Genomic DNA, 14,439 nt, shown 5'->3' on the forward strand with positions numbered 1-14,439 from the left:
ACATGAAGTGTCACCACTGCAGGTCAGCCTGCACGCTGGGGCAAGGAGCCTCTCTGGCGGGGAACTCCAGTACGGAGTGTCAGTGACACACGGAGCTTCTTTTCTCGACTCCTGCTCGCTTTCTGTGATATCCTGCCTGTTGTCTCACCTGCTTCCAGGCAGAGATTTGGTGTTGTTATTTTCCTTATTTGTTGTCAGTTTCCCACCTGACAGTTTGGAGGTTTGTTTGTCAGAGTGTGTTTGGCTCGTTTGGTGAACTTGGTGTCGTCTGGAGGAATTTTCTTCACTTGGAGCAGTGACAGTAGGGGTTTGTAGGATAAAGTCCCTGCCTGTTTCGAATGCAGACAGCACAAGCCTCAAACAACAGACCAGCTCTTTCTTCAGCCCCCAGGAATCCTGGCTAATAAAGTGAGAGTCCCAGACTCCTCACTGACCAAACCATCTAAACAACCTCCTGCAAACAGAAAGGATCAGATGAGGAACCCCCCCACACCCCAGTGTGAATTGATAGTTCCATTTGGATAAACGACCCCCACCATTTGTTATCATAACTCACCTCTAAGAGCCAGTCACACACGGAGACGAGCTGGCACTAACTTTAATCCCACAGTGGATTTTGATTTTCAGGACTTGAGTGACCAACTCAAGAACTGATCACTGGGCAAACCAGCATAAGGCACAAGACATGCTGCACAAAATGCCATGCTCCAGTGACACAAACACACACACACACACACACACACACCCTCAAATGGCATGGACCCCTGACGTTTGCAGTCAGACCAAAGACCAGAGGACTGTAAAATCCATGGATTAGTTTTAGATTTTGTCTAAGGACAATTATTGTTGTATGTTGATATGTATGTATATCATATGTGTGTTGTTTTGTACTTTGGTTAGACTTTTATTCCACTGCCTTTAAGCCAAGACATGTACCACTAACATAATCCCATCATCCATGATAACACTATAATGTTTAGTACCATTCTGCTTGTTTCACTGTCAGAATGCTAAAGCTACTATCCAAATTGCAAAATTAGGAATCATGCAATTGTTAAATTGTAAATACTTTGATTAATGGAGCAACCCTATTCAGGAACTATACCCACCTGTCCGTGGACAGGGGGGGACTGACTTTGCACCTCCAGAACTCTGCAACCCTGGGATTGGCCAAGAGGCACCTTCTGGGCGGGCAGATTGAAACTTTGAAACAGTGTCTTATCTGAGACTTTGTGCTGTTTTTAGGCTGTCTGCTGTTTTGCTGTTTTACGCTGAAGTTTTTAAGCTGTTTTTAGTTGGCTCTTTTGGGCTGCTTGATGCTGGTTGCTGATTCTTCTTGCTTTCTGCCATGCCAGTGGAAAGCTTGCAGTTTGCTAGTCTGAAGATGTGACTCAGAGCATCTTCTGAATCTGGAGTTATGAGTTGAGGGTCAAGCCTAGGAAAGCATGAGAGCATAAATCAGGAGCTCTCTTCCAATGGGAACTTTTCAAGTCCGGACTGGCCTGCTCACTCATCACTACCAGACCCAGACTCTAGCTCCTCACCCTAGCACATCAGACTCCATTCTCCGCAAGAAGCCACGCCAGGGAGCAAGCAAGTATTTGTACAAAACCTTCATCAACTTGCTTAAACCCTGGTGCTTTCATGATTTGTAATTCTGAGCTAAGCTGTTGTACCTTTGATTTGACCTGCTACTTCTCAGGCTACAGTCATCTCATCTGTTTATCAGGTTTCTCATACCAATTACACAATAGATAACTCTACATCATGCATTCAACTCATTCACTAGCCATAGCCTTGTGTACCAGTTTCCCTCTCCCTCTTGTGTCTTGTTTGTAAAATGTTGTAGTGTTAAGTACTTGTAGCTGTAGTATTAGTAATAAATATGTATGTAACTAAAGTGGACTTGATCTCAGTCACTTAAAAGACCTTATACCCTTGCAAAATCATAATTAAGATTAATAACAATCATAGTTCTAATTGGCCTCTCTTGTGTGTCCAACAAGGAGGACTATTTCCCTATTATTGTATGTACCTTAATATGAGTTATGTCACTGGACAAATAATTTCATGTTGGAGTAGTGCACAATAATAATTCATAATTCCCCCATAAAATCATAAAAATATTTGAGTGCAAAAATTCCTACAGGTTTAACTGGTGGAATGATTAATATAATCAATAAAAAAAACATCCTTTGTGAGGAGTGTATGTGGCTGACACAGAAGTAGCCCCAACCAGACCCTACCCTGCCCGTCAGAAAGAAAGCCACTTTCACCTCACATATTATTTATTTTTAACAATTGAGCACATGCTTCTTAATCTTTTTCTGACTAAACTAAATATAAATGAAATTTATGATTAACTGATATGAAGACTAAAAGTGTCCAGAGACGGGGACAGGTACAGCTCTTAAACCAGGCCCAAGATGTGTCGATATACAACACAACTGTCTGTTTGTCTCACTTGTTATCCAGGAGGAGCCAGTGAGGTTTTTTTAGGGTCTGGACTAGAACAACCTCCTGAGTCAGGAGTTTCTGAGGGCGGATTGAAATCTGATCACTCAGACCACATTCGGAGGTGGTCTGGGCTGCATGTGGACACATTCATTTTGCAGTGTAAACACAATGCGTTCTGGGCCACATTGTAGGACCACCTCCTCAACTGACGTCCTCTATTTTCCTGCAGACTAGGCAGGGAATTGCATTGCTGCCTCCTGGTCCAAAGCTGTGTTTAACTTGTTTGATAACAGGACAAAGTTTTCCCCTTTCCCGTACCCCGTTTTCATCTTCAAAGTTTTTGGCTTGTCTATCTAAAAAATTATTTCAGAAGCTAAACGTTGTTGGATAGTTCCTTCTTTCCTGTCAAGTTGATAACTACAGTATTTAGTTTTGCTGCGCCGCTCGACATAATGAGCTCAGGATTTATCAGGAGGACAGCTGTTTTACTCCAAACAGTTTCACGGTATGAACCTGGACTGTGTGTGTAACAGTTGACCTTTTGGATGAGTAGAAGAACAACTCTCAATGGGGAGATCGCTGCAACTGTATTTCTTATATATATATTTTCAGACGCGGCCCTAGAGCAAATCAATAGGACAGGCTTTTGATTTTCATGAGGTGGCTCACAATGCATTGTATATTTGTTTATCCTGTTATCAAACAAGTTGAACACAGCTTTGGACGGACAGTACATGGACCCCCGGTCCTCTTGCCAGTTAAAAACGAACATATTTGGTAGAGTGGGGAAGTGGGATCCGATCACAAGTGGTCACTCAAGACACATGTGGAGACGCATGTTAATACCAAGTGTGAGCAGACGTACTTAAAGCTGTCCACTTGTGATCGAATCACCCAAGACACATGTTAATACCAGGTGTAAACAGGGCCAAAGACAGACATTAGAAGAGAGTTTCCAGTGTGTTTTGAGGTAGCAACCTGCTTCTTCAGTGATGCCTGGTGGGAATTTCAGTTAGAATAAATATCATGTCTGCCTTTTTTCATGACTTATGCATGGTGGTTGTTGCTGTGATTCCTACAGCCCACTCAGACTTTTGCTCCCATGATAAATGTAGTGATGATGAATCACCTGTGGAGTTCCCAGGCTTCTGCTCTGCTGCCTACCACTTCAGCAAGGTACAGTTTTTATCCAGCTCCCAACCTCCACTGCTGTTTGAGACTGTCTAAATCCATTGAATCCATTTTCATATGAAATACATATTTCATGTAAACAACTGAACAACACAGAACAAAAAGACAAGAAAACGTTGACATCAGTGCTTTTCCCTTTAAACTCCAGTTTTATGGCCGCCCAAAGCACTTGTTCACCCCAACTGGGCTCTCAACCAGAGCCCAGTCTCAAGACTCAGGGAGGTGGAGGAGGAGGAAGAGCAGGAGTTCAGTGATGATGAAGAGGAGTTTGAGGACAGATATGATGAAGAGAAGGAGTTTGTGGAAGAGCAGGAGTTCAGTAATGATGACTTTGAGGACAGATATAATGAAGAGGAGGAGTTTGAGAACGGTAATGATGAAGGTGAGGAGGAGTTGGAGGACATTTATGAGGGTGTGACAGGGAGAAACAAGGGTAGGTAGGGAAAGGAGAGAAGACAGTGTAAGAGGTAGAGGAGTAAAAAGAGAAGTTGCAGGAGAGGAGGGAAACCAAGACGACAGAGAAAAAGACGAGGAGGTGGAGGATCATGGGACTCTTATCTCTTCACCAACCCTCCACCGTGTCCTCCCAGATAGGATGGTTTCCCACCTGCAGCTCAGTGGTCTCCATGGCAATGGCAGTCGCAGCAGCAGAGGGGACACCTCAGAGAAAAACAGACTGGCTACTGGACACAAAGTACTGAAGACCTTTTCATTCAGTCCATTCTGCTTCAGTTTTCCTTCCCTTCTTCCTCGTCCTACTGGCCGGCCCGTCATCCTTCCTCTTTATTAGAGAGGACAAAAATCCACCATGGTGACAGGACAAAAGACTCTGACTTTTTCTGTTTTCTTTTTCTGTTTGCCTTGTTTTATTCTGTTTTATTTTTTCTTTCCTTTTTCTTTTCTTTTCTTTTGACTTTGAAAAAATAAAAAATACACAGTGGTTGTAACTATACTTTTTGAACTGAACATGACAGTAAGACAGTGAGTTCAGTTGAGTGTATAAAGATGATGATGATAATAGTTATGATAATGTGAGTTCTTTAAGAAAAGTGTAAATATAACAGTCAGATTGAGTGTGTGTTTTAAACAGTACGTGAAGTGACTGCAGCTAAATTAAACAGTAAAATAAAGTGCACAACAAAACAATATCAGTGATGTAAAGCTGTGGCTCCTGTTGGAAGGGGGGGATCTCTCTCTGAACTTTTAGCTAGCTAGTTAGCTAGTTAGCTAGCTTTTAGTTAGCTTGAGCTTGGGCTGTGTTGGGAACTGTTGTTGTTGGTCTGTAAAGATGTAAAAAATGCAGCTGTGCACTGAGATGGCAACTTTCATCTGACACTTAAATAACCAAGTTTCAGGAGTTTGTGAATCCCTCATCACTGGGTAGAGACCTCTATGATCATCTATGGCCTATAATGGAACTGTAGTATGTTCAAAATAAAACTATAGACAAAGTTCAGTCAGGAAAAAAAAACTTTTTACAAAACTGAAAACTCCCAGACATGTTCATCAAAATAACAAGAAAACTGCTGCCGAATGGTAGTATGTACAGAAAATCTGTATTTTCAGTTAATGTCTGTGGTGCACTTTGTAAAAATGCCACAGTAGGTTATTTCTGATTAATAGAGGAAAGAGGATGTGATACTGACCCCTGAAGAGCATAATGACCAGAGGTTAAAACAGTACCCAAGATTTCCCTCCATATTTCCTCCAGTTAAATCAAGTTTACAGCCTTCACTGCACTGTTATCCTCTTTTACAAAACAGACATTTTCATTGGATCCATCACAAAATCACAAAGTAACATAACTTGAAAAGTATATTATTCCACACAGAATCTAATAATCCATCTTTTACCATCTTTTATCTGATAAAAAAAGTAAATATGTATTTATAACAGCAGTGTTTCCATGGAGGCCACAACAACATGAACACCTATACAAGATATTACAATAACCCTAAAATAAACATTTGCTCTGTAAAACCCAGAATCTCTCAAACCTCAGTATGTGTAGGATTGTTTAAGATTTGTCTTTCCTTCTGTACTTTATTTCACTTAAAACACTTTACTTAAATATTAGGTTCCAAAAACTGAAGGCTTGCAGCTCTCTCTGGTGGATATCAGCCGCACATACATTAATATGACAGGCACACCGTCATATTATCATATTATAGTAACAGCATTGACTGTGTGGGTACCACAGACGAGTGCATTCCTGTGTTACTCCAAACTGTGCACATGCTCTAGCTATTATCTCGTTATTTCATAAGGTGAGGATGTGTGACAAATGTTACATTCGTCTGCTTGTCTACACCGTGTTATGCGATGACGTCAAGACGCATTCCCCGGAAGCGGCGCTTGGTATTTGGCATGCGCATATTACCGAGGAAGAAAAGCTCCAGTGTTTAACCTACGGCATTAAATTGTAAACATTAGCAACCGGGGCTACTTCTCTCTGTTGCTGGGATGGAAATATAAGGTAAAAAACTGTGTTGAACATGTATAGTTTTTGTCAGATAGTTGTCGCTGTTTACAGTGTCAACACACGCCGTTTAGAAAGCGTTGACGTGAACTTTGTTAACGTTACATTTTATGTTATTCCATCGCGGTTTGCGACCTGATGCGGCGGCCACAGCTACTCTGAACATGTCGGCTAACTCAAGAATGTCTTCATTTATTGTTACATGTCGTTTTGGTTGTAACGATTCACTTTAACGAAGCGTAAGTCGTTTGTATTGTGTTAGGAAACGCCTGTGGATTCTCTGCCACAGTGCTAGCGATAGCACACGGTGTTCCCAGATATCCTTACTGCTGATTTAATGCTTTTTATCGTTCTGTGCTCATAAAATTAGTCGTGGAAGCACATTTTTATTCTCTTTAGCTAATTAGTTTCTGCCACAGATATCGATACATTTAATTGAAACTAAATTCGTACCATATCATGGGAAATTGTGAACAGCTAACTAGCTAGCTGACTGCGTATTGGGACCTGTCTATCTACTGAAACTGCTAACAACAAACAGTCAGCTAGCCTATCTTACTATTATTTGTCAGTTATGTAAAGAATGTAGCTAGAAACAAACAACTGAGAGGGAGCGACTGTGTGCTGACGTTGTGGGTATTTTGACACAAAGTTAACGTTAACATGAACTGATCCGCTGTCTTGCTGATCCCGTTACGCCTTCCTGCTCTCCCACTAATTAATCCTGACCTGTGATAAGGTTTACAACGTTAGTGTGATGTTATCTGAAAGCTTTGCTCCAGCACTCTGACAGCTGATACTGAAACCCTCACAACTGTTTTCAGTGTCAAATGGACAGTTATTTCTATAATAAATGACTGCTTGATCTAAGATGCCAAAGTTTATTACAATAAAAAAGCAAAAGGGGACTTAATTAATCATTTAACGCACCCATAATGCAGTTAAATTATGTCTTCTGTTCATCCTCTCAACCTCACTGAATACCTGAATACAGCAACTTCTGTGGAAATGTTTTTAGGCTGTAGTTAGGGCTGGTGTCTTATGCGACTGTATTATATTGACAGATATTTTTTTTACACTACTCTCATTTACATACATGATGATGAACAGAAAAGCAGAAATGTCCTCACAATTGTAATCTCCAAATGAGCACAGAGGTAATTAAACACCTGTTCGATACAGTGTCAACAAAAACTGCACATCAGAAGTTTTTAAAAGGCAGGGTTTATTGCAGTATTTGATTGCAATGTGTTGTACAGATAAGTCTAATAAACTGGTGACTCATTGTGAGCAAACACATCAATCAAATGTCAGCCTCACTGAATGGCTGCATATTAGACATGGTAGGTGACAGGGGTGTGGCACAAACTACAATAACTAAACAGCACTGAACAAATAGAAATGCAATTAATCTGCCCTCACAAGAGGATGTATTGGCACATTTCACAAAATTGTGAATAGAAATTGTGTGTTTGCTCTTTGGAAAATATGTTTTTACATTTGAGTTGAGGACAGACTGAGTACAAAGAGAGGAATTTATTTTTGTTGTTGTTGTCTTTGTAGGTTAACCTCAAGGTGTGGAACCAAACATTGCTCTTCAGTGCATGGACGCAAAGCCAATGCGCAGGTTGGTGTGGTATTCAAGTATGAAGGAATGTGTATAAGATCCTTTTGCAGAATGAAAAATCAGTGGGTATTACAGTGGAAACCGCTTGTAGTGATCAACCACTTCTATGGATAAAAATCATATCATATTGGGTCTTTTCATACATGACAACATACAGAAAAAAATTGAAAACTACAGTAATTCTTTGTTTTTTTTTGTACTTCCATGATACACACATGATAAGTACTTGGCGGGTGCGGCACCATTATTGCCTCACGGTAACCCGTCCGCTTCAGGCTGGTTACCTGAGGCTGGTGCTGTGTGCACATTGAAATCATGGCGGGAAAAAGAAAGCAATTTTCTCTCGATGAAAAACGAGCCAACGAGATGCAGCAGCGAAACAAGTATTTGAAACAGCTGTACTGTATTTTGAAGCAGTCAGTGAAACATAATAATCATCCATTGATCAATTTGACCTGGAGAGACATGATCACTATAAGTGGTTTCCACTGTACTACCAGACTCTCTCTAGACTGCTGAACCAAAGCTTAGATTTAATGTCCCCACCATGGCAGGTGTTATATGTCAACTTAGTTTTTTACTCATGGAAAGTCCTCTTCTCTGAACAGGAAAAAAAAAAGTGTGAACCACCCCCCACCCACCCCCCAGGACTCAGCGCCACCCATGTGGTTACATCACCACATAAGCAGCAGACAAATCCCCACTATACAGAGTTTCCCCTTGATCAAAGACTAGTCATTAGTTGCCCCCCTCCCCAGCGTACTGGGTGGATCAGAGTGGATCCCTTTTGCTTTGCTAAACCTTTATCCTAAGTTCTGGTCAGCGTCTGTCCTCTGACAGGTTAATGGCACAGATGGAGTTCCAAACTGCTCTTTATAGTCTGAGAAGCACACACCTACTAAAATAAACTAGTGCTTTCACAATGTAGGCCTCTACAAATACCAGATCCACAACTGAAAACTAAAGATTACACATATGCTTGATGTACTCTTAAGGAGAAATGGACATGTTACCAGGAGAAGGAGATGGACATTGTGATTTGTTGTAAAAAATTCTGTGCTCATTTTGTAAGTTGCTCACAATAGGATGAGTTCCTTCCTTCTTCCTGCTGAATTAATCCTTCACATTAATTCAGCAGGAGGCTGGCAGGCTCCCTGCTGCTGTGAAATAAATATATACAATTCTGGCTTTGTTGTCTAAAAACAAAACATACAGGAAAGATAGAAATGTATAATAAGTAGGTGCTGGAGTCTAAACTTAGCTCATGATATGGTACCAGCAAGACACCCTCTCCATAATAACAACATAATCAGAATCCAGACAACCCTGCAATATGTGATATATTATGTGGCGGTGCATTAATATGTTTAAAGGAATTTAATTTTCTAGGTATAATTACATGCCATCATTATGTGTTGATATCTTATAGTAACACAGGTGCCAGTCCCTCATGTGGAGGCAGCTTTCAAAACAAAACACCACACACTTCCACAAGGTTGACAGTTGAAAACAGATTCTGACTTTTTATCCCTACAATAAAAATTGAATGCATTTTTGATCTTCCCTCCCTTTCAATGCATGAACAATACTCCTTGTGATGAGTGAACTGATCCTCATGTGTAAAATTACAGAGTTGCTTTACAACCTGTCAGACTCTAGATTTACTGAAGGTTTGTTGTATTGGATTATATTACATTGTATAGTGGTCTCTAATTATTTTGGCACTGAGTGGATATTTATTTAGTTTTTTAAAAAATATATTCTTTTATTTATTTGCTCATTTAGACTACTAAAATCTGTGAAAACTAAACTAAGTTGGACGTAGATTTAAAGTATACATTTACAACAACTGTAATAATTAGTGCAAATGTGTTGGTTGAAACTTTTACCATTATAGGTAATACAGTTTTGATGATGTACAGTATTCCAAGGGTGTGTATCATTTGTTCCACCCGTAATAATAAGGCCACATGTTGAGCTAGATGTGTCCACATGACAGGGATTTTTGGCTGGTACTGGGAACATGATCTGAAGTGAATCCGTGTCCCAGAACCAAAGTGATCCCACAGCTCTAAAAAGATGGAGGGGTACACTAAGTGAAGCGACTGGTGTGGAGTTTACACAGTTTATCTAGTTGCCAGTGACTCTCACCCTAGCAAACTGAGACCTAAGGTCAGGTGTGTGTAATGATGAGCTTTGAATTCACAGGTACACAGTATATATAACACAGTATATTATGTATTCACAAGAAATTGAAATCCATTAATGACTAAAATATGAGTTTGGGTTTGGCTAACAAATTAAGCAACTGCATTTTCCAAGAGTAGAATATATGAGTGTGGTATATGTGGTAGACACTGAAATTCAGAATTGCTCTCAGCTTTCACAGGCTTTTCTTTGCTTCTCACTAAGAGTGATTTATAATCTTCAATATCCTACATAAATGTTTCCACACACTGCATCAATTTGTTAACAGCACCCATTACAAAAAAGTTTTGAGTTTCCATCAAACTAAGAAGACGGCTGTGCAGCGTTGGAACAAGATGAATTGTTCAGAGTTGTCCAGAGTTGTTCAGAGTTATCCAAGGATATATTTACTCACTCAATAACTTTTACTTTATATCAAGGGCCACCAGCGCACGTCAAGACACCACTGGAATGGACATCACCAGCCGCTGTACTCTGGGGGACCCCAACAAGCTCCCTGAAGGGGTCCCCCAGCCTGCACGCATGCCCTATGTCTCCGATAAACACCCACGGCAGACCCTGGAGGTGATCAACCTGTTGAGAAAACACCGTGAGCTCTGTGACGTGGTGCTGGTGGTGGGTGCCAAGAAGATTTACGCCCACAGAGTTATCCTGTCTGCCTGCAGCCCTTACTTCAGGTACGAAGAGACAAACTCCATTCAGCATCTGTTAAAGCAAAATATACAGTATATGGAAATGAATCCATTGACCAATTAATGAACATCAAAGCGAAGCGTTTCAAGGGGAGTGCTTCGAGTGCTAGCTCTAACAATAATATATCTCCTGATTTCCATGTTCTCTCAGGGCGATGTTTACTGGAGAGCTTGCAGAAAGCAGGCAGACTGAAGTGGTTATCCGCGACATCGATGAGAGAGCCATGGAGCTGCTCATTGACTTTGCCTACACCTCACAGGTAACAATAATAACAGTGAGCAGTGTGTTACTGATATTTAGCTTTATAAATGTTGCTGCTGGCAGTAACATGAACGCCCACAAAATTCCATGTCTCACTAACAATTAGAATGCATAAATAACTATATGCACATGCACCATAAGCATGCAGATGTTTAAAAACCAGGTGTCTAAAACATGAGTGATGCCAAGACTACTTTGGATCTGCTTCTGACTCTCAGAGGTTGGTTGGTTTTGAACAAATGCTAACAGTAGAAAGAGTTTTGCACATTGGCAGTAAGTCAGCTGCTGTGAAAGCAAGTTCAAAAGTTCACATTTATTTAACCATGTTTGCATTTTGTCACAAGAGGCTATAAAACTCACCTCCTTTTGACTTTTTCATATTTACTTTTACACCTCTGAATCCCAGTGGATGTTTTAACTGTGTATTTTGAAACTGATCAATGGAGAGAAAATCTCTAAAAATGGGTTTAAACAACGTATAAATGTAAAACACTAAATAATTGATTGTGTAAGCATTTAAAGACTCCACTACGACAGTCATAGTGCATACTGGTGCAGCTCAGAAGTCTAAATGAGTATAATTGAGATCATCTGTGTGTAATCAAGGTTTGACAGGTGATTTTAGATTAAATATATCAGAATCTTGTAGGTCCAACTGCTCGTTAGCCAACTTCATGGTCAAAACTACACCTTGATTATGAAGGAGCATTGCAAGTAAATCCATAAAAATGTTATTCAAATGTACCAATCAGGAGAATGATACAAGAACATTTTAAAAGCAATAAAAGTTCCGCTGTAAATATGCCTTAAACATGTAGTTCTCAAAAGCTGGTATCTGTGTGTGAAGGACACTGGTGAGGGAAGCCACCAATAGGCATGTGGACACTCTGAAAGAGATACAAGGCTCCATGCCTGAGATACACATACATACATGAACTTACTAAAGCCACAGATATACTCCCGAGCAGACACGTACACGGACAGCTGCGGATACCATGGACATGTAGTCGCTCTGTTTATTGCACTCGCTTGGAGGACACATTCCACACATGCACAGTAGATCGACGTCTATAGGAAGGCAGCGTTGTCTGCGCGGTCACAACAAATAGGAAGTATGAGGATGTCTGCACAGAGCCTTCGCGTACACCCTCTGAGGACAAAACTTACATCATGCAGACCTTAGCAGACCCTCGAGTACTCGTGGACGTGGAAGGTATAATTTCAGCTTAACACTTAGCAGTCACAGCTTTATCTAAAGGGGTTCTGATGTCCTGACCTCTCTGCTCCTAGGTGACAGTGGAGGAGGGGAACGTTCAGACTCTGCTCCCTGCAGCTTGCCTGCTCCAGTTGGCTGAGATCCAGGAGGCCTGTTGCGAGTTCCTCAAGAGGCAGCTGGATCCCTCTAACTGTCTGGGCATCAGGGCCTTCGCAGATACACACTCCTGCCGCGAACTGCTCCGCATTGCAGACAAGTTCACCCAGCACAATTTTCAGGAGGTAAGAGAACATACTGAATATATAAAAATGTACGGAAGACAAGAACGAAAATAGATCTCAGGTTATGTTAAGTTACTGCTTCCTCTAAGAAATGATTGTGACTCATTGCTCTCCTGTAAAAAAGAGTTATAACACAAGAAATCTTGTTAGTGCAGGAAAACAAGCATTAACATGAAGCATGTCTGTGTTTACACACTGTGTGTCGTCCTCAGCAGGAAATCATGTCATGCACTCCTAACTTAGTTGGTTTGTTGTCTTGTCTTTCTCCAGAACTGTTTATCTACCTTTTTCCAAACCTCAGGATGTGTACTCATGATAACTACAGTTGCTGATGTGACTGTGTTTGACTCAGAAGTTACACAGGAGACAGTGAACATGGAAAAAGTCCAGACAGTCTGACAGCAGTCCATTGACTCATGATTATAAACATCAGTTGGTGACATGTGATAGATTTTTGTGCTAGCACAGCACATTTAGGACTGTTTCAAAGCTTCGTAGTGTTGCTTGTCAGACAGTTAAACAGGAAGCTATCAAAAGAAATTTCATTTATTTATATCAGTGATGTCATTTTATATCAACTGTAGTGCCCCCACCCCATATAAAGGGCAGAAGATGGTATTTGGCACTGGAAACCTTTAAAGGGATGTTACAAAAAGCAGCTCAGCAGGCAAGAGTACCTAGAGGACCTAGTGAAAAGGGAGAGGAGCAGCCTTTTCACGTCACCATTAGTGCAACTCAATCTCAGTTAGCAATCCTGTCATTTCAACAGCCAGTAAAAATGTTGACATGCCACCTGCAAGTCAATAGAAAGGGGGAAACTGCATCAGGCTGTTGAGTTGTAGATCAGCTGACTTTGCTGGTGATGAGAAATTGAGACATTTTAGAATGTAAAGTCTGGATTTCTTTCTGTTGTTAGACTACTGAAGAAGTGTTGAGTCCTTTCACATCCATAAAGCATTTGTCATAATGTATAGTTCTCTGTTAACACACAAAGTAGGGATATACAGGCAAATTCAATCTTCATACGCAGCTGTGGTCCTTCCACCCAGGTGACTTATATTACATGGCCATATTAGACCTCCTCTCAGGACAGTGGATGTATAACAGATGGTGCGAGATTGACATCTCACCTAGTTGTTGCACCTTTTTAGTGCGGGAAAATTGACACCTTTTTATAATTCTTACAGTTTAGTATTCTAGTTAAAATGAAAATTAAATAAAGTTTGACCTTTAAAGCTGAAGCCTGAGAGGTTTAACAGCCCTTTTCACAGCTGACATTTTTATCAGTCCGCAGGAAAAGCACAGGTTTGATTAGTAATGTTAACGATGGGTTCCCAGTAAGACATGGCAACTGGCACACCTGAACCGAATGCAGCCAGACTTGTTATTAATCACACCTGTGATTTTTCTGCTAATGAAAATGTTTGCTGTGAAAAAGGTTTATACAGTCTGTATAGACAAGTTTCAGAATGATGCAATCTTCAGATGACTGAGAGCTGATGGGAGGAGCAACATGACAAGTTGTTGTGTGGTAAACTGCATAAATTGCAAAAGTGATTTGAAAATGTTCAATATCTCAAGAGGAAAACATTGCTTCCAACACAGAAAACATAAAGTATTTGGCTGTTTGCATCTAGTACTAGACTTGACAGGTAGCAGACTGTAAAGAATATCTGTCTCTTCATTCCATTAAATGTCCCAGTAAGCCATGTCTGTAAGTGAGCATGCACATTACCAGAGCACTGGCTCACCTAAGTGGAATGCAACCATCACAATGTTATCAAATACACCTGTGCTTTTCCTGCTATGACACGTGGAGATGTCTGTATTTTACTAAACAACTCACAGGATTTTTTTGGCAAGGCAGTTGGCCTTGTGATGATTACAGCTCTGTAATGATAGCATGGTTGTGAAAATAGATGGACGTACTTTTCTGGATTTCGTTTTCTATTGCATATAGTAACCCCTCAATGGGGGCGGGGTTTGCAGGGATGACCGTCTCTGATTGGTCAAACACACACAGCAC

The 14,439-nt window shown here is 40.7% G+C and overlaps 1 protein-coding gene across 3 annotated transcripts in view; it reads left to right on the forward strand.

Annotated features, from left to right (window-relative positions):
• The first annotated feature begins 5,978 nt into the window (after positions 1 to 5,978).
• Positions 5,979 to 14,439, forward strand: part of klhl20 (kelch-like family member 20) — a 37,682-nt gene continuing 29,221 nt past the window's right edge. Inside the window, exons 1-5 of one of the 3 annotated variants that reach the window (XM_067604959.1) lie at positions 5,979 to 6,124; positions 7,691 to 7,754; positions 10,382 to 10,639; positions 10,806 to 10,914; positions 12,207 to 12,413. In XM_067604959.1, the coding sequence (XP_067461060.1) occupies positions 7,732 to 7,754; positions 10,382 to 10,639; positions 10,806 to 10,914; positions 12,207 to 12,413 (597 nt within the window). In that variant the 5' untranslated portion in view covers positions 5,979 to 6,124; positions 7,691 to 7,731. Of the gene's footprint in view, positions 6,125 to 6,262; positions 6,367 to 7,690; positions 7,755 to 10,381; positions 10,640 to 10,805; positions 10,915 to 12,206; positions 12,414 to 14,439 lie in introns of those variants that run through there. The other 2 variants (XM_067604957.1, XM_067604958.1) reach the window with 2 other exon arrangements.

The sequence above is a fragment of the Thunnus thynnus genome, chromosome 12, assembly GCF_963924715.1.
Source record: "Thunnus thynnus chromosome 12, fThuThy2.1, whole genome shotgun sequence".
In the NCBI taxonomy this organism is placed as follows: domain Eukaryota; kingdom Metazoa; phylum Chordata; class Actinopteri; order Scombriformes; family Scombridae; genus Thunnus; species Thunnus thynnus.